Source organism: Pungitius pungitius, chromosome 8 (genome assembly GCF_949316345.1).
Source record: "Pungitius pungitius chromosome 8, fPunPun2.1, whole genome shotgun sequence".
Classification (NCBI taxonomy): domain Eukaryota; kingdom Metazoa; phylum Chordata; class Actinopteri; order Perciformes; family Gasterosteidae; genus Pungitius; species Pungitius pungitius.
In genome coordinates, this window is record NC_084907.1 from 10,101,421 (window position 1) to 10,125,969 (window position 24,549).

Consider the following 24,549-nt stretch of genomic DNA (forward strand, 5'->3'; position numbering starts at 1 on the left):
ATGTATGTATATGTGGTGTTATATCAGCTGCTAGCAGTTTTATTTTTACTTTTCGGTTTTATCCAAGTCATGTATGAAAAAACAAGTTTTTGAGTCTGATGAAAAGTAATCTTCCTCTTCATCCCGTCTGTGTCTCCTCCGCGCAGGTGTGTGTTGCAGTCGGATTGTTCTCGTGGGAAGCAGCCGGGTCAGTGGCTGTGGAGCTTTGAAATTGAGCAGCAGTGTCTCGCCATCCAGGACCTCAACCCCTCCAACGTCAGCAGGGAGGAGAGCAGGAAGGTGAGTCTGCAGCACAGCTCCATGCAGAGCAGGAGAATGAGCAGGAGCATCATTCCTACAATGTTCACCTCGAGCTCTTCCAGCAACTTCCTTTTCCAAGTCCATCTGTAAATACTTTGTTGTTGGGCATCGCTTTTAGAAAATATTTATTTATTTATTTTTCCTGAAATTCAATGCACCAAATCATTAATTTAATAATATTAATTTTTAAACTATGATTAAAAAAAAATAAGATACACTTGGAGTTATTAATGGAAGTAAATGTAACCAGTAAAGGTCCACACAAGACGCTCCATGTCCTATTGCCGTCCTTCTGTGGCTGTCTGCAGCTCGTTAAAAGGGGAGATGGGCGTTTTATCAACCTACGTGCACCAGTCGTTCATCAGAATGCCGGCGGGTGTACCTTTAGTCATGCTTAGAGTCACTCTTCCTACCGAGGCCTCACTTTGTTCAGTGTGGAGGGATGATATTTCTCCCCCAGGTGGGTGGGACTTTAGTCTCTGATTGACGGAGCTGTAGAGCACAAACGCTACATGAATAAGGAGCAGAAGATATGAAATAAGAGTGATAATAAATCAAGTCGAGTTTGTTCAATGTGACCCATGCTACTTCAGCAAGGGAATCCAATTTAGTTTTCAAATCAAATGATTCCACGTTGACATTTACAAGTGTGCCGATTAGATTTCTGCGTGCAGACAAAGAGTCACTCTCATCATGACCTTCAGTGTCCTCTGAAACAGTCACAGCGCTTTCTGTCCAGTGGCGACACCGATGACAAAGTGAGGAGAGATGACAGAGGTTCAGCAGTCATTTCTGAAGTTGAATCTAAACGTTCTTCGTCCTCCCGCCAGGTGTCCGTGTCCCTCCCTGGACTCCCGCTGTTGGAGAAAGGCGAGACATACTCGTGCTTCTTCCAGGACAGCCGCAGTCCTGCCGTGGTCACCCAGACCGGGGTCACCTGCCATTCTCCAGACAGCAGCCGAGTACCCGCTGTGCCTCCGGGACAGGGTGAGTAGAACAAAAGCCACCGAGCCGCACTCTAATTACTGCTTTGAACTTTGAGGATTTGCCCGCGTTCTGTTGTGAGATTAATCTGTGTGCGCGGTGGAGTTGGCGTGCCCAGGCACACATTCTCACTTCAATCCCTGCGCCCACGAATGTAGGCTAACCCAATCCATTTCCCCTTAACCAGCTTACACAGCAGGGAGTAATCTGTATTTTAAAGCAAATACAACTCCCAATACCTCTGGGAGGGATTTTGTGCTTTGGTTCCCCTGGTTTGGCTGATTGTTTAGCGAGCAGCGAGCTGTTTTTGTTGCAGCGATAAAAGAAGATTTACGGAGCTTGTTAATAAAAACTGAAGGCTCTACAGAGGTCACACTCACCAAAACATTCGCATGATGTTTGTTGTGTTATTCTCTCTCCCGCGCTCGCACACACACACACACGCACCCACGCACACACACACACACACACACTCAGACTGGTTCCCAGGCCTGCATTTCTGAAGCTTTCAGCTTGTTGTAGTTCTCAGGGTGCAGGCTCAGGAAGAATCCACCTGGGGGTTTCCTGCCATAGGGACACACAGGCTGTTTTTAAGGATCCAGCCTATGCTTACCTGTACTTAAAGAGGGTTAGCGCCTGCGCTTACTTCAAAACAACAAAGGCAAACTGTTGGTTTAAGTAGAGGATCAGATTCTCACCTGACTGCTGCCTTTTCATGAAAGCTGCTGATTTGTTGCATGATATATTGTACCAGGAATAAGGGTGATAATTGCTACTCGAGATAAATATAACACAACCAAATCCATGCATAAACTGGACTGTTAGACCCTAATCCCAAAGGATGTCTGGACCAAACCTTCTCAGTGTTTTGGGTAACGTGGTATTCCTCGCAAACTTTCCGAATTGGAGCCGAAGAGTCCAGGCAGCGTGTCTCCAGAGCCGCGTTGGTGAAGCATGATGGGGTCTCACGCTGTCTTTCTCTGTTTCTGTGTCCTCCTCAGACTTTGTCACAGTCACCCTGTCTCTTCGCTTTGGCAACGTCACCGTCACAGCGAGGGATTTCACCTTCTACGACTGTACGGCTGTTAAGCAGCTGTCTGGCAGCGTGCCGTGAGTTGACCATGATTCCTCTGTTCTCCTGTCTCCTCCCGCTGCGCCCATCGCAGACCTCATCATAAAGTAGCTGCCGTCTGCCGTGTCCTCCCTCAGCACTGGACATATAGTCAAAGATGTAAAATCTAAAAAGTTCCTATTTAAGTCTTCGTCCTTTTGTAGTTAAAGTCTGAACAGCTCCACAATTTCTGGTAAATGCAGTGACTTTAATTTATTTATCAACACATTTGTTTGTCTTTTGATAATAATTCTGAGAGCAGTCAATTTTCAGTTATTTTCAAAAGCCTATTTTAACCTAAACGTATCAATTGTATGACATCAGAAGAGCTGTGTAGGACTCGTGTTCAGTCCTGATTTACTGTGAACTGGGCTCTGTGCTGGTGGGGATATGCTCACAGTAACCAAAAGTGAAGAGAACCTGAGGGAAGACTTCAAGAAGAAGGTTAATGATGAGCCCTGATCAAAGCGGTGCCCCCTTGAACACCCTGTGGAAAACTGCTTCAGTATCCCTTCTGACCTCGTCCACACACGCTCGTTCTCTCTCTCTGTCTCCACGCGACGCGGCCCTCCTCTGCTGTGATAAGGAACTCAATTCAATTACATCACTGACCTTTTTTTAACCACAGGGGCCACATTGGCAGTAATTGGATTGCTTCGTGTGGTACAGAACCTCTCTTTGTTCTCTCCATTTCCAGATAGAAAGCCTGGGAGACCTCTCTGCATCTATCTCTCCATAGACTTAATTCTTTGAAACTAACGTCCCCTTTACGTCCTCTGGGTCTGATCTGTACATCGTTTCTGCTTGCAGTTGCCGTGGTTGCGTTCTTAGCCGATGGGGCTGTAACTGGTGCGTTCACCAGCACTTGTGCACCCACAAGCCCACCTGTGAGGAGGGGGTGATCATCTACAACCAACATGTAAGTCACTCAGACAGAATGCACAGATGACCCTTCTGGGAGAGCTCAGGATGTTTAACTTTGGCATTCGATCAGCCAGAACACATGGCAGGTCGATCAGTTTATCACCATCGTAGGTCTCCCTCACAATAACAACGCTACCACAGCTGGTGAGCCACATCGTATAAGACATTATACAGCTGGTACTTCTAGTGTACAGGTTAGTTTGGGGAAGTGTTGAGTCCATCACACATGAGCCAAGAGGGTGAAAATGATTAGAAAGGGAAGAGTTTTTGGATGCACAATGACGCCATCTGGGGATCAGAGGAATGGCGTTAAACCGTCTCCACATAAAACCTAAATGAGTGAATAGGTTGTGCTTTGAGTACCGAACACACATCTCTTGTTACAGGTGCTATCAGTGTTCTTTTTTCAAAATAAAAGCACTAAAATGTATTGGTGGGTTTGCACTTGTATTGTATTTGTAATTCATGAGAACCTGGTAAGTGACTGGTAAGAACCTGGATCCATTCATCGGTGCCCATACATACGACCATTTATCTGTCAGAGACTTCTGTGCATGTGTCATAAGCGGCAGTAACGGCAGGTCACGTCCCTTTTAAGTTCACTTGTTATTATTTTCCTTCGTCCATTGTTTTTTTATTTTGGTCTCACCCTCTCCTCATCTCCTCCCCTCCCCCAGTTTAAACTCCCCACCTCAGCTCCTCCCACAATCAAACCGATAAAGGTGATCACAACAGCCACTACCACAACGGCAACAACTAGTACCATGGCAACCACTACAATGGCTCCCACAACCACAACGACTCCCGCCACGACGTCAACTGCCGCTACGACGACAACGGCGGCAGCCCCTGTCACTGTGGCAACCACTCAGAAGCCAACCAATCCTCCTCTACCCACTACCCCGCCCGTGACCGCCGTCCAGCGCGAGCCAACAGCCCCGCCCACCACCCTGCCTATTCAGCCTGCCACCACCCTCTCATTCACCTCCCCGGCACCCACTCTGCCTTTCGCCACCGGGAAACAAGCGGAGACTGAAGCAGGAGAGCTTCTTGTGGGCACGGACGGTACCGCTGTCACGCCAACGCCAGAGTTGGTGCCGGTCACCTTGGCTGATGGTGTAGCTGGAGAGCCGGACCCCGTGGTGCCGTTGATAATCCCGCCATATGAGCCGGATTCCTCCCCCCTGGAGGTGGTGACCGAAGCGCCCCCGAGCAGCACCGAGAAAGCGGAGGGAGCTTTGAGCCTGGTGGAGCCGCCCACCTCGGCCTCATCTGGCTTCCCCCTGCCAACTTCCTTCCTCTTGGACGAGCGTGGCAACTCCGAGCCCCCTTTCTATCTGGAAATGACCCAGACACCCACCCTGATGCCCACACAGGACTCCCAGACTGTGGCAGGGATGCCAGGCACCGACGCAGACGTGCTCCTCTATCCCAAAGAGGAAGAAGACGACGTCCACGCCATTTCCGCTGCCACGGTTTTGTCAGGCGACGGCGAGGTCGACCACGCCCCCCCCTCCTACCCCCACCTGTTGGACACTGACTCAGAGCTGGACTATCAGTATGATCCAGCAGACGCCTACCTCCCGGTGAGTTCAGCCGCCCTCTTCCTCCGGCCTCTCCTCTTACTTCTTCATCTCCGAGTGCTCCCAGCTCCTCACTCAACTCTGCTCCTGCCCTGGACTCCCTGCTCCTCCTCTACTGTGTGCTACATGCCTTTTTTTGATTTTGCTGTTTCTCATGAAAAAAAACCCCCAGCTGCTGCATCTGTTTTTTGCTTCTTTCACATATACATTACACATTATATCAGTGTTATACATTATATCAGTGACGTGTTGCACCTAATGTAGCCTGCAGCGGCAGAGCTAGATCAATTCCTTCTATCTTTTCAAACTCGTCTCGAGCTACAACTGACTCTGGATCAGAGGGAAATACTGTGCGTCCGTGTAAACTGCTGGAGGGGGGGGTTTGGATGATGATACATTGTCTGTGTTTACAGGGGGACGAGGGCTCCTACGTCAGCTGGGGATCTTCAGCTTGTCCCTGTGTGGAGAAGGTTCAGGGTTCATCATTGCTCCCTATCAGAGTGGAGAGGAAGATCACCTTACTGGCCCGCAACCTGCACCTGTACCAAGTACGCCACACACTCTGAGCCTCAACACATGTCAAGCATGATTCTATCCTACTTATTGTACGTCGCTTTGGATAAAAGCGTCAGCTAAATGACATGACATGTAATGCAATGCATCTGCCTGGCTGGTGATCCCTGCACCAAACACAAGTCTCTGCACGTTCAGGACACAGAGCTGGACTACGAGTGTGTGCTGGTGATCGAGGGGCAGACTGTGGTGGTGGACGCCTACGTGGAGGCTGATGACATCAATCCATCAAACTTCGACATCACTTGTCAACTACATCAGGTCTGTAAATGTGCTCTCAAGTACAAAGTGGCAACTTAAGATTTCAGTCTTTTTTGTTTTCATGATTATGATTCCTGCGGTTATGGTTAGTGTGAGTTATGGTTTTTCTAATTAAAACCATCTTTTGTCCAGTACACATATTTTGCTCAAGCGGAGGAATACAATGCCATGGTGTATGTAAAGAGGAGGGACACCTTTCACGTGGACAGCTCCCATGATTTATCCGGTGAGAACACCATCATACCGCTACTATCCCTAAAGTCTTCTCTCCAAAGAAACTCCCTGTTATCAGACTTGCACAATGAGTGATACCCCCCTCCGTCTGCGCCTCCCTCAGTGACTCTGTACAACTGCAGCGTGGGCCGCTCCGACTGCAGCCGCTGCCACACCGCCGACCACAAGTACGACTGCGTGTGGTGCGGCGGCGCTCAGGCCAGCTGCTTGTATTCAGCCTCCTGCAGCGAACCTGTACAGCAGACATGCCCCGCCCCCGTCATCCACTCCGTGAGCATTGACCTTTCACCTCTTTGCACTGTATTTTTGATTCACATTTGAGCTACTCTATGTAATAAATTATCTTGTATTTAGGTACAGAGCTCTTAAAGAAATATAGTGGCACTCGAGAGTTAATGGAGAGCTTCCCTCTGACTTCCCTCAGATTGAGCCACTCTCTGGCCTGCTGGAAGGTGGAACCATGGTGACCATCTCTGGCTCCAACCTGGGCCAGAAGGCAGAGGACATCCTCCACTCAGTGTCAGTGGCCGGGATCCCCTGCACGGTCATCCCCGGCCTCTATGAGGTCTCCTCCAGGTACTGAACGAGGCAAGCGTGTGAATCTAGACAACGGAACACACTCAAAGGCATTGGGGTTTGTTGTCTTCAAAAACACAGTAGAAAAAATAAGACACAAATAATGAATGTGAGGATCTGCTTAGAGAGAAGAATTGCAATGATTTGTCAATTGACAGACAATTATTTATTTTGTTTATTCCCACATCAACAAAGAAACCCAATTTTCCAAAAGCAGAGAACAGGAGAGACTTGGATCACATTTTAATATTTTATAAACCGGTGCATTTGAACTTTGAACTTCATCAAGTAAAACACTTTGTTGTTTGAGCAAATACAGGCACTGTGTTTGACCTGTTATTAGAGTAAAACAAGATTTTAGCAAATTATTGATGATCTTTTTTTATTGTTTATATTTTGTCTTGTCTGCCCTCCTTCCTACTTCATACTGAGGCGGATGCACCTAATTACCCTCTGGGGCCTAAAGATAAGTGGGTCCTCACTAAAGGGCTAAACCAAACACTTCCAGGATGCATGTGTGTGTCTTTTCCAGGATTGTGTGTAGAACCAAAGCCAGCGGTGGAGAGAAGGTGGGCCCCATGTCTGTGGAAGTGAGCGGAGGAGAGTTTGGTCTGTCCAGCCAGACGTTCAGCTACCAGGTACAAAACCCCTTCGCTCCAGAAGTAGGGTTTTGTTGACCAGTTGTAGTTTGGAATTAGCAACAAAAGAAATGTTCATCCTGTGCTCCCGCTCAGGACCCGTTTGTGATGGGGGTGACTCCTGAAAGGGGGCCCAAAGCCGGAGGGACGTCCCTAACAATAATCGGACGAAACCTGCTGACAGGACGTGCCTCTGACCTCACCATCACTGTGGGAGGGGTGCTCTGTAACATGTAAGACTCTATTTATTGTTTGAATAACGGTCTGTTGTTGATTTAAAGTGGACTTTCCTCTGAGTCCCCATCAGGACAGTGTGAGTCTTTGACCGTCTTTGACCTTCGTGTGCCAGAGGGAGACAGTGAGTGCGGCTCTCTCAAGAATCCTTTACTAATGTGTCCATTTGTTAACGTGTCTCCCCTCAGTGTGTCAGAGGTGCAGAGCTCCAGCGTTCAGTGCGTGACGGGGAGCAGCAACAAGACGGGAGACCAGCGCGTCACGCTGCATTACGGCAGCAGCCAGCGCCACCTCCCCGCCTCCGCCTACCGCTACACCCCCAACCCCAACATCACCCACGCCGCGCCGGCAAACAGCTTCTTGGCGTGAGTCTGGCCGCCGGCTCCCCAGCCTTCTCCGCCTGTCTCTCTGCTTGGAGAGTGCAGTTGGCCTCACGCGTGTTCTGTCTGTTTAGCGGCGGGCGGCTGATCTACGTGTCGGGCCACGACCTGGACGTGGTGCAGGAGCCTCGGATGGTGGTGACCGCCTCTCCCTTCGGGTCCATCAGTCAGAATAAGAGGAGGAGGAGGAGGAGGGGGGCGGGGAGCACTCTGGGTAGGCCAGCAAGGATGGTGCCTGAGCCGATCTGTCCCAGAGACCAACTCTGCTCCGTCAAACAGGTCCGCATCCGCCTCGCTCCTTATTTTCTAAAAGAAACATAGTTCTCTTCCTTCTACTAAAAGTCTTTTCTCTGCTGCCTCTCACCAGTTCACGGAGCGCTGTGAGGTGAACTCCTCCACCCTGATTCTGTGTCGCTCTCCTATGGTGGACTCCTCCATCCAGGGGTCAAAGGTCACCACCGAGTTCCTGCTGGACACCCTGCGCTTTGACTTTAGCAGTGTGAACTCGCAGACCTTCAGCTATGAGCCTAACCCCGTCCTGCGGCCCCTGAACCAGCAGGACCCGCTGAAGGCCTACCGCTACAACCCGGGGAGCTTCATCCAGCTGGAGGTCAGAGCAGAGGCTGTGATTGGCAGGGAGCTCAGGAATTAGAGATTTCATAAAGAACAGCTATTTTATTTAAGTTGCAGCAGATTTAGTTTCTGGGTTATTGTTGGTTCTGAAAGCGCAGAGACAACCTTTGATTTCCTTCAGAGCAACTACCAACACCACCATTTGCAAAATGGCTACAACTAGCAGCCTGGCTACAGCCAGTAATAAGAAAAGCAGATCCAAGACTCACCAGTAGAGCTTCTTTTTGTAGGAAACATCACGTAAAGGTGTCACATCTGTCCTCTTCCTCTGTGCTGTCAATGCAGCCTTCAGACAAACGGTGGCAGATGGAATTACATTTAATAAAAGGAACTAATAGGGAACCATGACACTGTGCAATCACCATTTACTTCATAATGATGCGTTAAAGAAAAATGAACATGAACCGATTAACACATCCACAATTAACTTGTTCATAACTCTTGGACATTATCACAAAGATGTTTATTATGTCATCATGAAATAACTTGATGATGGACTCATCATACGGATGCAGATTCACCCGTATGTGAGTGTTTGTGTGCACCAAATTTAATTCCATCTGGTAGGATTTCCTTTTACCAAAGGGTTTGAATCTGTCTGAAAAAACATGTACTTGAATCCACTGCTGGTTTATCATGGTCTCTTGACTACAGTATTGAGGCTCAGCTGCGGGCTTTGTCAGTGTTATTATAAAAGTAGCAGATTTTTAGTTGGTTGTGTATGTTGTGAAAAACTGCAGGTTGGAAATACAGGATGAATTACAAGTTCCTACTGTGTGTGCTCTCAGGGCGAAGACCTGGACCTGGCCATCACTAAGGACGAGGTGGTGGTGTTGGTCGGCGAGGGTGTGTGTGCCGTTAAGACCCTGACCAGAAACCATCTGTACTGCGAGCCGCCCCCTCAGCAGCCGGCACCAGGCCCCAACGGCAAGAGGCGCGAGGGCGCCGACAACCTGCCTGAATTCACAGTGCGTCTTAATACTATGGCAATATTTGAATTAGAGTTAGTGGTGTAATTCAAGTATGTCATTAAAATATGATTGAAAGAATGTCTCATTGATTGAAAGAATGTGTCATTTGAGTACTTTAGTGTTTTAGGCCACTTGCTAATTGACTGTGTGTGGGTTTCAGGTCCAAATGGGCAACCTGAACTTCTCCCTGGGGAAGGTTCAGTATGACAACCTCAGCCTGTCCACCTTCCCCCTGGAGGCTCAGATTGGAGTTGGGGTTGGAGCGTCCATAGTAGCCCTCATCGTCCTCATCATTGTGCTGATTTACAGGTCGGTTTGTGTTTCTGTGTGGGTTCTGCTGAGTGTAGAAAAGGAACAATGATACATAAGTTGACATGTTCGTGATCCGACAGCCCGCCTACAGCGAAGATTATGGTGTCATATTAAAAGGAGACTTCCAGATGAATCCATACACTAAAACTTTTACATTTTTGCCCTTTCTAAAAATTTTGTATTTAGATATTTCAGCACCCTGGGATCCCAGAGTCATGAGTGGCGTAATTTGAGTTTGAATGGGAAGCTGATTCCTTCATAATACATTCATATCTTTGTATTTGTGATTTCTATCGCAAACACCCCTATCGCAGACAGGGGGACGTCTATGATGCGTTGCGTTTGTGACCTCTAGTAGAGCTAAAGATCAATGTTTTTGTGATCTTGAGAACTAATTAGGGCCTGTCACTAAGCATCAATACTTTGTGTCTGACTCATTCCATAAGTGTCATGCCCTTTAAACATTGTGTGTAACTTAAAAGTGAAGCACAGCTTTTGCCTTCTATAAAAAACATTTAGTAAAAGGAGAAACACTGGAGAGCCCCCCCCTCAAAAGAAAATAGTCCATGGTAACATTATACTTCCTGCATCTCCCAGAGCATTATGGGAAGAGTGGGATCAGGATAGTCCCCTTCGCATGTTACCTAATCAGGCAGTGTTTCCATTCATTAACCCTGATCCTTTTGGGGTCAAATTACTCAACCCTTTACACAATCTCACTGGATTCCCAGTAATCCGGTGTGAAAGTGGTATTGTCCTCTGTTCACTCTCCCTGCCCTCCCCCCCTTCAGGAGAAAGAGTAAGCAGGCTCTGCGAGACTACAAGAAGGTCCAGATCCAGCTGGAGAACCTGGAAACCAGCGTGAGAGATCGCTGCAAGAAGGAGTTCACAGGTAGAAGAATCTCTTACGATCAGATCCCGCCTCCTGCAGGAATGTTCCCCTCATCACGCGTGGTTTATCCTTCAGGGGTTAACTTTAGCCAGTCAGGGTCAATACGTGCCATCTCCGACCTCCCAGCACCCACTTTGAATCTGACATGTATCAGAGGTTACAGACAAAGGGGTTTGTAGCAACACCTCTTGATCGCTCACCCCGCCTCCTCAGATTTGATGACGGAGATGATGGACATGTCCAGTGACCTGGTGGGCTCCGGCATCCCCTTCCTTGACTACCGGAGGTACGCCGAGCGAATCTTCTTCCCCGGCCACCGGGAGTCTCCGCTGAGGCGGGACCTGGACGTCCAGGAGTGCCGGAGGCAGACGGTGGAGCAGGGCCTGGTGCAGCTGTCCAACCTGCTCAACAGCAAGCTCTTCCTCACCAAGGTATGCGTCGCTCCTGACGGCATCGCGGTGCCCTAGGATGGAGGATAACATGCCGCTCTTCTCTTCGCTCTCAGTTCATTCACACTCTGGAGAGCCAGCGGACCTTCTCACCCAGGGACCGGGCCTACGTGGCCTCCCTGCTGACGGTGTCACTGCACGGTAAACTGGAGTACTTCACCGACATCCTCAAAACCCTCCTCAACGACCTGGTGGAGCAGTACGTGGCCAAGAACCCCAAACTGATGCTGCGACGGTAGGAAGAAGAGGTCATGGGTAAAAGGGGTTAAGATGGCCGGCAGGGATTCAAACCATGTGTTCATCCTCTGCAGAACGGAGACAGTGGTGGAGAAGCTGCTGACCAACTGGATGTCCATCTGCCTCTATGCTTTCCTCAGGGTGAGGCGCAATGACTTCTAAGTTCACCTGGTTCATGTTATTAGCCAACATCTGCTTCAGCAGCAGAAGGCGTTCCCTTACCTGCTCTGTTGGTCTGGTCTGTTTGGCCCTAGTCTCAGCTCAAGGACTGCAGGTTAAGTCCATCAAGTCATTCATATCACTGGTACTAGGAAATATATAATCCAGGGGAATTTCTTGTATATGTTCGGATTTGAAGAATCACTGTATTCATAATATTTATAAGTAATAGGATGTATAAATCATTATTAATTCACTGGTGGAGGGGACTAACGTGTGTGTATGTGTGTGTGTGTGTGTAGGACTCAGCAGGGGAGTCTCTCTACATGCTGTTCAGGGCCATAAAGCACCAGGTAGATAAAGGGCCGGTGGATGCTGTGACCGGCAAGGCCAAGTACACGCTTAATGACAACCGCCTGCTGCGAGAGGACGTGGAGTACAAGACCCTGGTGAGTAGCACTCTGATCTGGTTGAAGAGTCCCACACACATCCAGCACCACCTTCAGGTACTTTTCCCTCTTTCATCCTCTCACCCGTCTTTTGCCTCTTCTCCCACAGACACTGAATGTTTTGGTGCAGGGCGGCGCAGTGAACGAGAGTCAACCGCTGCCCGCCAAGGTGCTGGACTGTGACACCATCACACAAGTGAAAGAGAAGCTGCTGGATCAGGTGTACAAGGGCACCTCCTTCTCGCACCGGCCCCACGCCGACTCGCTGGACCTGGGTGAGAGGCAGCGTGCACTGCACCGCTTTTGTAGGATTTAGTGGTGACGTAGGTTGCAACCAGCTGATTACACCTCCACCAACCCCTCCCTTTAATAGCACGTAGACTACTAGCTGATTACACCTCCACCAACCCCTCCCTTTAATGGCACCTAGACTACTAGCTGATTACACCTCCACCAACCCCTCCCTTTAATGGCACCTAGACTACTAGCTGATTACACCTCCACCAACCCCTCCCTTTAATGGCACCTAGACTACTAGCTAATTACACCTCCACAGACCCCTCCCTTTAATAGCACGTAGACAGTGTGGTTTTCGGGTAACGTCCAGACCTGTCAGGCATTCTAGAGCTGCAGCTTCCGGTCATCACACACCAACATAAAATTAAAAATGATCACTTTATTCCATTGTTGCTAATACATCCTACTAAATCCTACACTCTAGCCCTTAATATCCATTACTAGCATTTTTTTCGCTCCATAAGTCTGAATGACTTTCAGGGAAGTGATACATTTTGACTTGAGCTGTGGTGCCCCCTACTGCACAGGCAACGTTATTACAAGGAGAGTCCATTAATAATAGTAGCTAAGTAGCATTAATAGTAATAGCTGCTGAAGAACCTAAGCTGACCCAAACCCCAGCAGGAATAGCTACTGGAGAAGAACCTGAAAGTGTGTCCACACAATGTTCCACATTTAGTAAATCAAGTAACCATCACAACAAACCCTTTTAAGGGTTCACGCACTCTGCTGACCTTCTGGCTGCTGTGTGCCCTTCAGAGTGGCGCTCGGGTGTTGCTGGTCACCTCATCTTGTCCGACGAGGACTTGACCTCGGTGGTTCAGGGCAATTGGAAACGCCTGAACACGCTACAGCACTACAAGGTCAGAGGTCACCCTTCACTCACACTATGGCTCTTTTAAACATGTTAAGCTGCTTTGTGGTCCAGGAGGTAATACAACGTTATGCTTTGTGTTGATCACCAGGTCCCAGACGGTGCAACAGTGGCACTGGTGCCTCGCCACACCAAACACATTCACCATGACAACCACGACTACGTAGCAGGAGAGAGTGAGTTAGCAAGATCGTCGTTGTAAAAAAGGAAATCTCCGTATGTACAGCTGTACCCGTAGGGGATGGTGGTTAGGGTCAGTATACGACCGTCCCCACGGCGTTGGAAACACAAAGGATCGTTCCATCCCGGCTGTAGGAGGTTACTGGATGAATTACTTAGTTCCAATAAATCCAATATCCACGTACATTTGTGATACATTTTATCCTATTAATAATAACAGGGATGTGCTGTTTGAGGCCTACGCGCCTAAATAGCGGGGCAAAAAATCACGCCCACCACTCTTAGTTTGTAAATGTATTGAACATGCCTCACTTGTTTGTTGTGTAGTCTTTACATTAGCTGGATGGTCTTCCCCGGCGTTAAAAGTTTCTTGTGTTGTTCTTACTTTAAATCCATAAACACCCAAACTCAGCAAGTGTGCTCCAGGTGTATATTGATGGGCCGGCAGAGCCCCACTAGTCGGTGATCTCCTGGTACGCTGTTCTGTGCAGAGACCCCGATGCTGGAGGACGCAGATGAAGGGGGGGTGAGGCTGTGGCATCTTGTGAAGGCCGGCGAGGAGCCGGAGCTGCCCAAACACCGCAGAGGCAGCCTGAGGGAGAGAGAGCGGGCCAAAGCCATCCCTGAGATCTACCTGACCCGCCTGCTGTCCATGAAGGTACACAGACACACGACAGCCGTTTTTTGGTCCTGTTTTTCTTACTCCGCTACCTTCCCTATGTGATTACATAATCCTGATATTTGTAATACAATATGTTTTAAATATATATATTGTGGCCTAGTTTCTACATTTTTACATATATTCAATATTGGTACGCAATTAATCATACGACCATTATATGACTTATTTATGGAGAACAGTGTTACTTTTTCAAAAGTGCAAAATTGATAGTAATTGTCATACATTTCTATAGAGCCCTAGAATTTTGGTACATTATCATTCACACCATGTCCTTCTACAGATTGAGATTTTTTCACTGCTCAGATAACTTGGCCATAATAATTCACAATACTACAACACTATAGAAAATGTAAAAATGATATGAATAATTTAAACGACCAAATTGTTAATAATATTTGTTTCAGTCATATTTTCCCAATACGTCTGTGGCCTTTTGCACTAAGCTCCCCTCTCCCATCAGTTAAGTTACATAAATAGACTCCACTTCAGTTTTGGTTTAAGCATCAAAGCACTTTTATTATGTTAAGATAAGGTTCTCTTGGGTTGAAATAAGTTTGTTGTGGAGTTGTTCGTTAATCACTCAGTTACCAGCTTAATTAAAGTAGACTTAGTCCCACAGGACACGAGCAGCTGTCTCCTAGGTGACAGTCCTGTTTGTTTGGCCCTCCCATCTCTCGCTCCACAGCTAACATATGTGCATTATGAAGCTATTTCATTGTTTAAACACCCCTGTTGTCTTGTGTATAAAGGGACACCCTTAATGAACACACTGTAATGTGCACGTTGCTGAGCGCTGAATCCTTTCGACTGTCCTCCGCTTCATTCTTCAGGGGACGCTGCAGAAGTTTGTAGACGATCTGTTCACCGTGATCCTTAGCACCAGTCGCCCCGTCCCGCTGGCCGTCAAATACTTCTTCGACCTGCTGGACGACCAGGCGGCCAAACACGGCATCTCCGACCCGGAGACCATCCACATATGGAAGACCAACAGGTACAGCGTGGACACCCGGAGAGATGAGGGGGACGTAGTCCAGCAACGGCAGGGCTTCTACCCGCGGTGTCTCTGTTCATGTTTCGTACCCTTTGCCTCCCCAGCCTCCCACTGCGCTTCTGGATCAACATTGTGAAGAACCCTCAGTTTATCTTCGACGTCCAGGCGTCGGACCACGTGGACGCCGTGCTGACTGTCATCTCCCAGACCTTCATGGACTCCTGCACCATCGCTGAGCACAAGCTGGGACGGGTGAGGCGGGACAACTCACATTTGTCTTTTGGCTTTTCAGTCAGCCCCTTTTCTAGAATAGAATCAAAGGACTTTTAAGATACACACGTGATGGAAGACAAGTATGAGATGCTTGTTGACTCTGCGGGCCTCTTGTCTCTCTGACCAGGACTCTCCCATCAACAAGCTGCTGTATGCCAGAGACATCCCCCGCTACAAGCAGATGGTGGAGAGGTGGGTCCGGGTGGAGTTCAAGCTTATTCTAAAACGCCTCCTTTAAGAAGGGAACCTGTACATAGCACACAAAGCATTATTTATGTACTATTACCAATTGCCTACATTACATTAAGTTACTTTTTTTTAACAGTTTGTTTAATATAGATCGGTGGAACTATTAACAAATCTATGATGCCTTATAATCAGTTCATAACAGCCTGTACAGCCATGTTTAAAACACTAATCCCAACACACTATAAAGCATGTTTTAGTGACAGATAGTGGTAATACATTTCAATTATTTTTATAATGCATCGTAATGCATTTACTTACTTTAAGTAAAGCAAAAGAATTAGTGTCAGGCACTAATTGACCTTTTTAATCATGATTAATCGCATGTTTATTTGTAATTACTAAATGTAATTATTTTTTTAAAAGTAGTGCAAGTAGTAGAAAAGCATAAAAGCATCACCCCAAGAACATGGCTATAACTTCTTATTTGTTATGCACCTTATTATATGGCGCCATGTCTTTTCTGCCTGTGTGTGCGTTTATAACCCCTCGCGAGGCGATACAAGTGCTACTATCAGTCAAGAAATGTTTGGTAAATGTAGTAATTGCAATAAAGGATGACAAAGGTTGATCCTATTGAGCTGTGCGTGTGGATTTGATGCTACTGGCCCTGGTTGCAGGTACTATGCTGACATCAGGCAGACCATCTCAGCCAGCGACCAAGAGATGAACTCTGCTCTGGCAGAGCTGTCCAGGGTGAGTGGATGCAGCCTGAGCTCTCAGCACAGCACCCACAGGCCCGAGTCCAACCGGCATGCTTTGTGTTTCAGAACTACTCCGGAGAACTCAACTACCTGGTGGCCCTGCACGAGCTTTACAAGTACATCAACAAGTACTACGACCAGGTGTGTCTATCGTGGTGCCACACAGAGATTATTACATTACATGTCATTTAGCCGATGCTTTTATGCGACTGTGTGCATTTCAACCATAAGGGAGGTATTATTCTAGAAAAATACTTTGAATATAACAGAAAACTCGGATTTCATTTTTTTTTTACTTTTTGGTTGTACTATGCCCGTACACTGGCTCAGTAAATTCTGATGAATAATACTTATTAATGCAATACAATACGTATCAAACATCTGACTCTTTTGTGATTTTATTTCCAAAACCTAAAGAGTGGTTACAAAAAGTCATCTTCATCAAAAACTATGAAAGTAAATTTAGAATCTCAAAAAGATCAATAATTTAAACACCTGTAAAATGAGCTGAACTAATAATAATGTAGATGTGTTAACATAAAATTGGAAGTGGAAGGTAGTGGAAGCTCAAACTGTCCACTGAAATGAAAGTTGAAATCAGACAGTGTAGTATAGTGAGTAAATTAATTTAATTGTATTTAGGATTTATCTTGCAATACACAGTGTAGAAAAGGAAAATACAACTAGAATATTGATCATGTGGTTTATGTGTGTCATTTGATCGCATAAATAATGCATCCTATCTTTGTGTTGCTCTCTGCTCAGATCATCACGGCGCTGGAGGAGGACCCCACGGCCCAGAAGATGCAGCTGGGCTACCGGCTGCAGCAGATCGCAGCCGCCGTGGAGAATAAAGTCACCGACTTGTGACAGAGGAAAACACCCACGAGAGCTGCGGGGGGCGAGGGGGGGTCAACAGACGAACAGCTTGAACTGAAAAGCAGGAGAGCCACAACCCTTTCCTCTTTGAGGGGGAGGGGGTGGGAGGGAAGTGCTGACTGAGTCTTCAGTCCAGACGCTAGAAGCAGGACGGCACGCGGACACGGAACAAATGAAAAGCCTGAGTTCCCTTCATGAAGAGTGACTGCTCTGGCTGCCTCCTCCAGCTGCTCCACAGTCAGCTGATCTCACGCGAAGACTCATTCCAGTGGGATCGAAATGCCCCCGTTGCCCCCCAAGTCTCCCCTCTGAGTGAATTTGATGAAGCAGGACCACTTCTGCCTTGTGTGCTTCTCGCTGCTGTATGGTCAGAAGATATTTCTTTGTGTGTGTGTGTGTGTGTGTGTGTATGTACACCTTGTACTGTCACATGTTCTACTAGTTCTACTGGTTGTTGTGTTTTAAGTCGGCAGTATTCATAAAACCTGAGTTTCCCATTTCCCAATCACAAAGCGTTTAGTGGTCAGTAATCAGCCCACTGCTCTGCAGACACCGACACTACTGTGTTCACTTCAGCCAGCAGCACCAACTTGCCCTCGTTCACACGTCCAGTCCCAGCCGGACCTTCCCATCTGCTGACTTTTTTTGACCTTCATTGTCTCTCCTTGGAGTTATTTGGTACTCAAACCCTCAACCGCGGGTCAGTTTACCCTATTACTTTCTTTGCTTTTATACTCATTCATGTTTCTATAGTTACTGGAAAGATGTTAGAGGAACAAGCAAAAAGTCCTTCCATGAGGAGTCTCCCAAGAGCAGAATCCTAGAGCGCACTGCAGTGTCAGCAATTTTATTCTATACATTTTTAAACATTCCTTTTAGGTTTTAAACAGCGTATTGAAATCATGGTCTGCCTTGTTCCACTCCAAGGCGAGGGCATGGTTCTGTTAGTGAACACACCCTGGCACTGCTTGACGTGCTGGAGGTATGTAGGGCTTGGTGACGTGTTGGTTCTGCTACGACTGGTCCAGTGGGCGCAGTCCATCACCCGGCTCCACTTTCTCTCAGCGCATGTACACAAGCTAATGTTTGCTCATGTCTCTCTTTATGTATGAAGCTGGTTGGACGTGGCTTCTTAAGGGCTTATCAGGGTTGGACGTTTGTTGATGCTGGATCTCTTGGACTCCCGCAGGACGACCCTTCGTGGTTGGGGTTAGGGGTTCTGTTGGGTTGATATTTAGGTTATGGTCAGTCAGTGCTGCAGACGCAGTGCAGAAAGCGCAGTCAGAAAGTCACCCAGCCCCTGGAATCAGTGACCAAAAACACATGACAATGTAGCCTTAAGGTTTATTACTCCATTATTTAACACACAAGCAACTAATGACTCATGTGGAGGGTTTGTTCTGTCATACACTGTCCGGTGAGATAGGTGTGAAAGCTCAGTCGTGATGAAGGAAATCCGTTTGAGGGGAAACTATATAACTGTCGTTAGGCTGTATAAATTTGGCAATGTAGAGCAGGCTCTGCAAGGAGCAGTTAGGGATGTTTCTTATTGTGTGTGTTAATATCATTGTATATACTGACTTTAAAATGGTAACTGTAGTGTTAACCTGTTAATTAAGAGGAAGCGCAAATTCTCACAGATGTGGATGTAATAAAATGTTCAAATGAGTCTTTGATTTATTGTGTGTGTGGGGGGGCAGATGATCCATTATCAATGCTATGCGTGTTCATGTAGCCGAGATCACCATGGAGACGCTATGGGCGCTAACATGACCCTGTCTTGGACATGTGTGTCCTAAAATCTGGACACATTATCTCCTGTCAACATGTCCAAATAATGCAAAAAATTCTTACTGTAGAATTTTAGTTGTAAGTAATCATGATGACATAAGTGTCTTGTCGCGCGTATACTAGTGGTGAGTGGAACATCTGCACTGTGCACCCGCATAACGTCGCTACATTTGAATAGCACCAGAAAATCGGCAACACCGCAGTCGAGAGTGGGCAGCATCACTGCTAACAAAAAACGGTTCCAAAATGGAGTAACGCTGAAGACGGCACAGTCGGGCATCCCACTGGATGTAATTTCACATTCAACTAGAAATTGTATCTGTCGCAAGTGAAACTCGGGGCTTCGAGAAACCGTGGGAAACCGCCTCCGTTGTTCCTGTTGTCAAGCCAGCTGCGCTGAACAGGTAACGTTAACTATAGGCGGCTAGCTGGGCCGAAGCTAGTCCCGTTTAGCGGTAGCAACTAATGCTCGTTTTAGCAACTGGTGTGAGCTGTGACTGAGGGAGGCTATCTTAGCGGTAATGCTAAGGTCAGGGAATCATCCACGTTTATTATTTCATTTTGTATTCGTATTCTTTCTGACCCCCTTTAACTAAAAATGAAAAGAACGCTTTCGTTGCTAACGATAGCTGCTTTGTTCGCCAGACTAATATGAATGATGTGTAGTTAGCTAACGTGTGTGTGGTGAGCTAACGTTAGCTAGCCAGAGACAGCTTTGCTAGTCGTTAGCTGAACGTTGTCCAACGTTAACCTGTTGTATGGCCCTTTATTGTATTTGTTTTAGTTAACTGCATGCTTAAAGTTATATGGCGCTCCGTTGAAATATCACCACGATATTGCTTGGAGGTGTAATGTTAGCGTGCGACGTTTAGCGAAATGGTGAATGGATTGAGCCATCGCATTGTGCCAGTTAGCAGTGGGCGGTTTAAGGCGACTAACGGTAGTTCATCGTGCTAGCCAGTGATGCCTCCGCGTGCGCCGTGGACCCATCCAGATGTTAAGAGAATCGGAGCTGCTCGGAGGCGTGCAGACTATTGAACGCTACTCACCACGAGCCTGATGAATGAAGCTGAACGCGATTTAAAGAGCTATTTAAACGGCACACTGATATCAGTAATCAACGTTGGACCTGAGGTAGATCGGTCGTTTTTAGCCTTAAGATGGCCAGCTTTGTTGACGGTGGTATCGTGTTGCTGAGTATTCTGGTTGTTTGTCTTCATTACAGCCAAGAATGGAGCCAACAGAGCAGTCGGGCCCGGACTCCGGCCCTCAGGATGTCAACCCTGTGTTCCTGCAGCAGCTTAGGGAGCTGGACATCCCAGAGGAGGCAGCCAAACAGGTGGGCCTTTAATCATTCACACTATCTGAAACAGAAGGGCGACTCATTCTGCTTACACGTGGAATCATGTTGGTGGACAAATAAAAGCCCAAATGAGGTTAATCAAAGTATTCTACTCCAACACATTGTCATGCGTGCCCACCCATTTGACTGAACGGACTGGGCTTTCCTGTTTTCTATTTGTTTATTCCTGATCTTTTGCTTCTCACCACTTCAGGCACTTCTACACACAAGGAATGTGTCTGCAGAGGAGGCGGCCATGTACTACTTCAACAAGCTGGAGAATGAGGTGCCCATAAGCTAGCCTTAGTCCTCACAGGTACACCTTGGTATTTAAGACCTCGTGGAGTTTGTCCAAAGCCAAATCTTAGTGTCTCCTTTTGTCTGCTCTGACCGTCAGGAGGAGGGGGATGATGACCTCATGTTCAAGATGGTGTTTGTGGTGAACATGGACCTTGCCATGGGTGTTGGAAAGGTATGTCCAGCAGCGCCGGTGTGGATTGCATGTGACACATCCTGCAATGTCAGAATATTTAACGGCTCAGACTCTTTGTCGCCCCACTAAAAATATTAGCTGTGCATTTAATCAGCACTACCTATGTTTTTACAGTGAAGGAAAGATGTTATAAATGTTCCTAAATTTGCATTAGTCTGCCTTTTTTCTACCTCCTTGTAATCATTGATACCTGCCAGGTTTTTCTGCTGCTTGCTCTGAGTGGGAGTAGTTTATCTGTCCCACAGAAATTCTGATTTCATGCAAATATTGTTTTTAGCTTGGGTTTGCATTTTAATAGAAAATAATGTTTTTTTCACAAGAGGCTGATCAAAGCCCTTTTCAGTACGCCAGCTTCCTGCTTAGGTGTGTGCTCTGCGTTTGTGCAGGTTGCCGCCCAGGTGGGTCATGCTGCCGTGGGTTTGTACCAGGCTCTACAGGAGAAGAACAGCTGGAGGGAGATGGCCTGGAAGTGGGACCACAGCGGGTATGTTGCTGGAGAGGGAGATGCATTGACAAGTTGTCCATATGTTATGTATCTTGTAATTCAAACAAGCACAAGTGGTTTGCACTGTACCAAAACAGTAAAGGTAACATCTTTGTCTAAGTTAAAGACATCAGTGCTTTTTTCAATTAGCGTCAGGATGAATTTCAACAACAATTGTTGCAGCAGCTTTGAATACGTTTGAGCACAACGCTTCAGTTCCTTGGCACCCTTTGGTTCTTTTGGGTTGAAAAGAGAAAGCAGTCCTGCAGCTGTGTAGCTGTTGCCTTTTTTTGTTTTACTATCACTACTCCACCGTCTGTGTTCTCAGCTCTATTCCGGGCTCGGTCATGGTTTGCACTGTAGAGTCGCAATAACATTATTGATAAATGTAGATGTGCGTTTTGTTGATTCAGGTCCAAGAAGGTGGTGGTCCAGGGCACCAACGTAGCTCATCTATTGGAGCTGCAGGCCCTGGCCATGAGCCTCAGTCTGCCCACTTACCTGGTCCAGGATGCGGGGATGACCCAGGTGAGAGAAACAGGCCGCTAACAGTTATCTTCTATAGAGGTTTTTAACTCATCTGTAGTTATCTCCAACATTTTGGTAATTTTATATCTGGTTAGTAAATGTTATGACATTAGGTACATTTAGGAATCTGGAATCAGGAAACGTTTATTACCATTATATGTTAGACATACATGGAACTTGACTTGGCGGTTGGTGCATGACGGAAGACAGTACAATAATGACAACGTAGTGCAGCAATAAGATAAAAATAAAATAAAAGTAGAATAAAATATATCCTATTGGTTAGTATGCTAAAGCTATGGGTTAGTAAGTTGAGAAATAAAGATAAAATAAAGATAAAGTGCACCAGCTAAACAGAAAGTGACAAAGTGAATGTTATTGCCAAAACATCTCCTTATGTTGTCTGCCGCAGGTGGAGGCCGGGTCCCGCACTGTGCTGGCCATCATGGGTGAGGAGGAGATGGTGAACAACGTCACTGGGAGTCTGAAGCTGCTCTGAGAGGCTCCGCCCCAATGTGGGGGAAAGCATTGCTCTGCAGGGCCACGGAGCGTCCAGCAGAGGGCAGCGCTTCCCATCCGCAGGGAGGGTCTTGGCATGCAAGCTTGTAACAACCTTTAAAAAAAGAAGACCTGAAGAACAAGGGGAAACAAGACATGTCCCAACACCAGAAAACACACACACAGTCCCTCATCCATTTGTTTCCCTTTCATTCTTTGTCTTAGCCGCTTAGTCGGCCGTTGAGTGCAGAGTGGGGGGGTAGGGGAAAGAAAGAACCGGGCCAAGGCAGTTCAATTTTTTTCTTCTGGTGACCTTATTTTACTTATTGGAAAGTCTTATGATTAGATTCTTAATTCATCTTCAAACTCATTTAGTCTGTTGTCCAGTTTGAGATATTGCAAAGTAAAATAAGTACTTAGTGGCTGACTAATATTACTGTCATGCTTATTTAAGAGGTAGTATACTGTCGACTAATGTCATTATAACTATGGCAGATGTAGTACACACCTGTTTAATTCACTGCTCCTGAGTGAAGAGTAATTTATTAACTCATAATACGTGAACACTCATTATTGACATTTTAATGATCTTGAGTCTGTATGCAACTATTCTCCCAAAGATCCCTCTCCTATAGAATCAATAACATTACTCATCATTGGTAAATGGCTATATTTTGTATGCATTATCCCAGTTGGGGCCATATCATGTATAATCTGTGGTGTGCCATCCTGAACAGTAAGCAGTTACTGGATTTTCTTATTGTTTGTCTTTACTTTGTGTACAATGATTTTCTTTGTGTTGATTTATGGTAGAATTTGACAGTGGGCGCTAACTTGTGTAGGGCCAAAATGTCTTGTGTGTGGGGCCCAACTTTATACACTCCGACTCCCTGTTGTGGCTAGTTTACACTTAAAAAGTTTCCAGCTGGACCCACAACTGTGTATAGCAATCGGTTATGGACCTGGTGAGTAGTGGTGAACACTAATAATCGTATCGCACACAGATGGATGTGTGAGCTGTGGTGTCTATGTTCTCACTGACATATTTGTGGGCATGAGCTGCCTCTCCCAGAAGTGTTATCTTATTGTCAACGATTGTATTTGTAACGAAAAAGAAAAGGCAGTGGCATGCACACAATATGAAATGTATATTTGGTCTGACAGTCGGGATCCCAAAGTTATGTCATTTTAGTTCTATCTCCACACTTTGATACCTCCTATGTTCTAGTCATCTGTGTGAATGCTTCAAACTATGGAGACCATTAAAATGCCTCCAGATTAAGTAACCGGCATCTTGAGTCGTGTTTTTACATCTCGCACACACACACGATGTGCTGGTGGGGGAGGCATGCACGCAGCCATATTGCAGCGCGCGCTTGTATGATCGGCCATATGACAGCGCGTTTTACCGCAATAACACCGGCAGTACTGTGAGGCGGGGGACATCCAACCCGTCCGTCACCTCTCCATCTAGTGACGTTCCGTGGGAAGTGGTGGTTGTTCTAAAGGAACAAGAGCTGCGAAAGTTGCCACAATATCGGATGGGGAAGTGGATACTAGCGTAACTGTAGAAATGATCCGTGCGGTAAAAAAAAAAAGCCGCGTGTCGCTCGATTGTGCTGACACCTATTTCAAACCCCCGGAGAACGGTTGAACTCCAATGGATTAATTGTTACCCTGCCGTTTTAATGGCTTGTCGATCTCGGCAGGGACAGTTGACATATTGCGCGACAGTTAAGCGCCTAGTTCCAACCACATCCGCCGTCTACAGTCACCTCACCCTATGTATCCATCCGCCAACGTGCCATAAACTGCCGCGTTGCATTTCCGACATTTAATTTATGACGCTCGGGGGCTTCGCCAATGGTCTAAATGCCGAACATCTGCAGCAGTTTTATTATTCATCTGTCTGATTTTGTCGCTTGTGAGGCCTGTGCAACAAATGCCGTTGTCATTTATCATCGCAGCCAATGACAAGTCTCATGACAGGGCAAGAAACCAATGATTTCACTGCTACTGGCTACATGTTTATTATACATGAAAAATATTTAGAAATCTGCTTAACCGGTGACAATACATAAACGAAACAGGACACGAAGGTGCTTGTCAATTATCTTCATTTAACGTTAACATCGATCATCTCAGCAAGGACTGCCGTGTTTGTGACTGATTGATAGAGCTTCCAGGAATAGCAGCTGCTGATTGCGGGTATTGTCGTTGTGTCGCTTGTTCAGTGTTTGCAAAGTGTGGGAATAGAAGTGGGAGGGACCACTGATAAGTAGATGCAACCCAGGAGCGCGGGTCAATTTCCCTGTCCAACCGGGTCCAGCCCCTTACCAGATGCTCCAAGAGCGACACCTCCTCCTCCACGCATCTGACAAACCAGT

General features: G+C 46.8%; 2 protein-coding genes across 7 annotated transcripts in view; both read left to right on the forward strand.

The window, feature by feature from the left end:
• Positions 1-18,695, forward strand: part of plxnb1b (plexin b1b) — a 66,557-nt gene extending 47,862 nt beyond the window's left edge. For all 4 annotated transcript variants that reach the window (XM_037489811.2, XM_037489812.2, XM_037489810.2 and 1 more), the window contains 32 exons: positions 147-279; positions 1,131-1,287; positions 2,286-2,394; positions 3,206-3,314; positions 3,997-4,905; positions 5,316-5,450; positions 5,614-5,736; positions 5,869-5,962; positions 6,074-6,240; positions 6,395-6,546; positions 7,079-7,184; positions 7,281-7,417; positions 7,607-7,783; positions 7,873-8,077; positions 8,166-8,408; positions 9,220-9,399; positions 9,563-9,711; positions 10,506-10,606; positions 10,820-11,037; positions 11,112-11,290; positions 11,367-11,433; positions 11,754-11,900; positions 12,010-12,175; positions 12,957-13,060; positions 13,163-13,247; positions 13,743-13,909; positions 14,764-14,924; positions 15,029-15,176; positions 15,325-15,389; positions 16,064-16,139; positions 16,214-16,288; positions 16,913-18,695. In XM_037489811.2, the coding sequence (XP_037345708.2) occupies positions 147-279; positions 1,131-1,287; positions 2,286-2,394; positions 3,206-3,314; positions 3,997-4,905; positions 5,316-5,450; positions 5,614-5,736; positions 5,869-5,962; positions 6,074-6,240; positions 6,395-6,546; positions 7,079-7,184; positions 7,281-7,417; positions 7,607-7,783; positions 7,873-8,077; positions 8,166-8,408; positions 9,220-9,399; positions 9,563-9,711; positions 10,506-10,606; positions 10,820-11,037; positions 11,112-11,290; positions 11,367-11,433; positions 11,754-11,900; positions 12,010-12,175; positions 12,957-13,060; positions 13,163-13,247; positions 13,743-13,909; positions 14,764-14,924; positions 15,029-15,176; positions 15,325-15,389; positions 16,064-16,139; positions 16,214-16,288; positions 16,913-17,017 (5,149 nt within the window). In that variant the 3' untranslated portion in view covers positions 17,018-18,695. The remainder of the gene's footprint in view (positions 1-146; positions 280-1,130; positions 1,288-2,285; positions 2,395-3,205; positions 3,315-3,996; positions 4,906-5,315; positions 5,451-5,613; positions 5,737-5,868; positions 5,963-6,073; positions 6,241-6,394; positions 6,547-7,078; positions 7,185-7,280; positions 7,418-7,606; positions 7,784-7,872; positions 8,078-8,165; positions 8,409-9,219; positions 9,400-9,562; positions 9,712-10,505; positions 10,607-10,819; positions 11,038-11,111; positions 11,291-11,366; positions 11,434-11,753; positions 11,901-12,009; positions 12,176-12,956; positions 13,061-13,162; positions 13,248-13,742; positions 13,910-14,763; positions 14,925-15,028; positions 15,177-15,324; positions 15,390-16,063; positions 16,140-16,213; positions 16,289-16,912) is intronic.
• An 87-nt stretch (positions 18,696-18,782) lies between these two features.
• Positions 18,783-23,444, forward strand: si:dkey-19e4.5 (UBA_like_SF and PTH2 domain-containing protein). 3 transcript variants are annotated; one of them, XM_037489818.2, is made up of 7 exons: positions 18,783-19,221; positions 20,043-20,156; positions 20,374-20,445; positions 20,557-20,631; positions 21,039-21,136; positions 21,550-21,664; positions 22,077-23,444. In XM_037489818.2, exons 2-7 carry the CDS (start codon positions 20,049-20,051, stop codon positions 22,161-22,163), a joined length of 555 nt encoding a protein of 184 aa, XP_037345715.1. In that variant the 5' UTR covers positions 18,783-19,221; positions 20,043-20,048; the 3' UTR covers positions 22,164-23,444. The 3 variants fall into 3 exon arrangements, with proteins under 3 accessions (XP_037345715.1, XP_037345714.1, XP_037345713.1); XM_037489817.2 differs by lacking the exon at positions 18,783-19,221 and adding an exon at positions 19,716-19,951 and having other exon boundaries at positions 20,560-20,631; XM_037489816.2 differs by lacking the exon at positions 18,783-19,221 and adding an exon at positions 19,730-19,951.
• The last annotated feature ends 1,105 nt before the right edge of the window (positions 23,445-24,549 follow it).

Bases quoted from the DNA above. Each gene is read 5' to 3' on its own strand.
- si:dkey-19e4.5 (XM_037489816.2), top strand. From the start codon at position 19,877: ATGAATGAAGCTGAACGCGATTTAAAGAGCTATTTAAACGGCACACTG. The intron at 19,952-20,042 runs GTAGATCGGTCG...TCTTCATTACAG, and splicing joins TAATCAACGTTGGACCTGAG to CCAAGAATGGAGCCAACAGA. The intron at 20,632-21,038 runs GTATGTCCAGCA...GCGTTTGTGCAG, and splicing joins TTGCCATGGGTGTTGGAAAG to GTTGCCGCCCAGGTGGGTCA.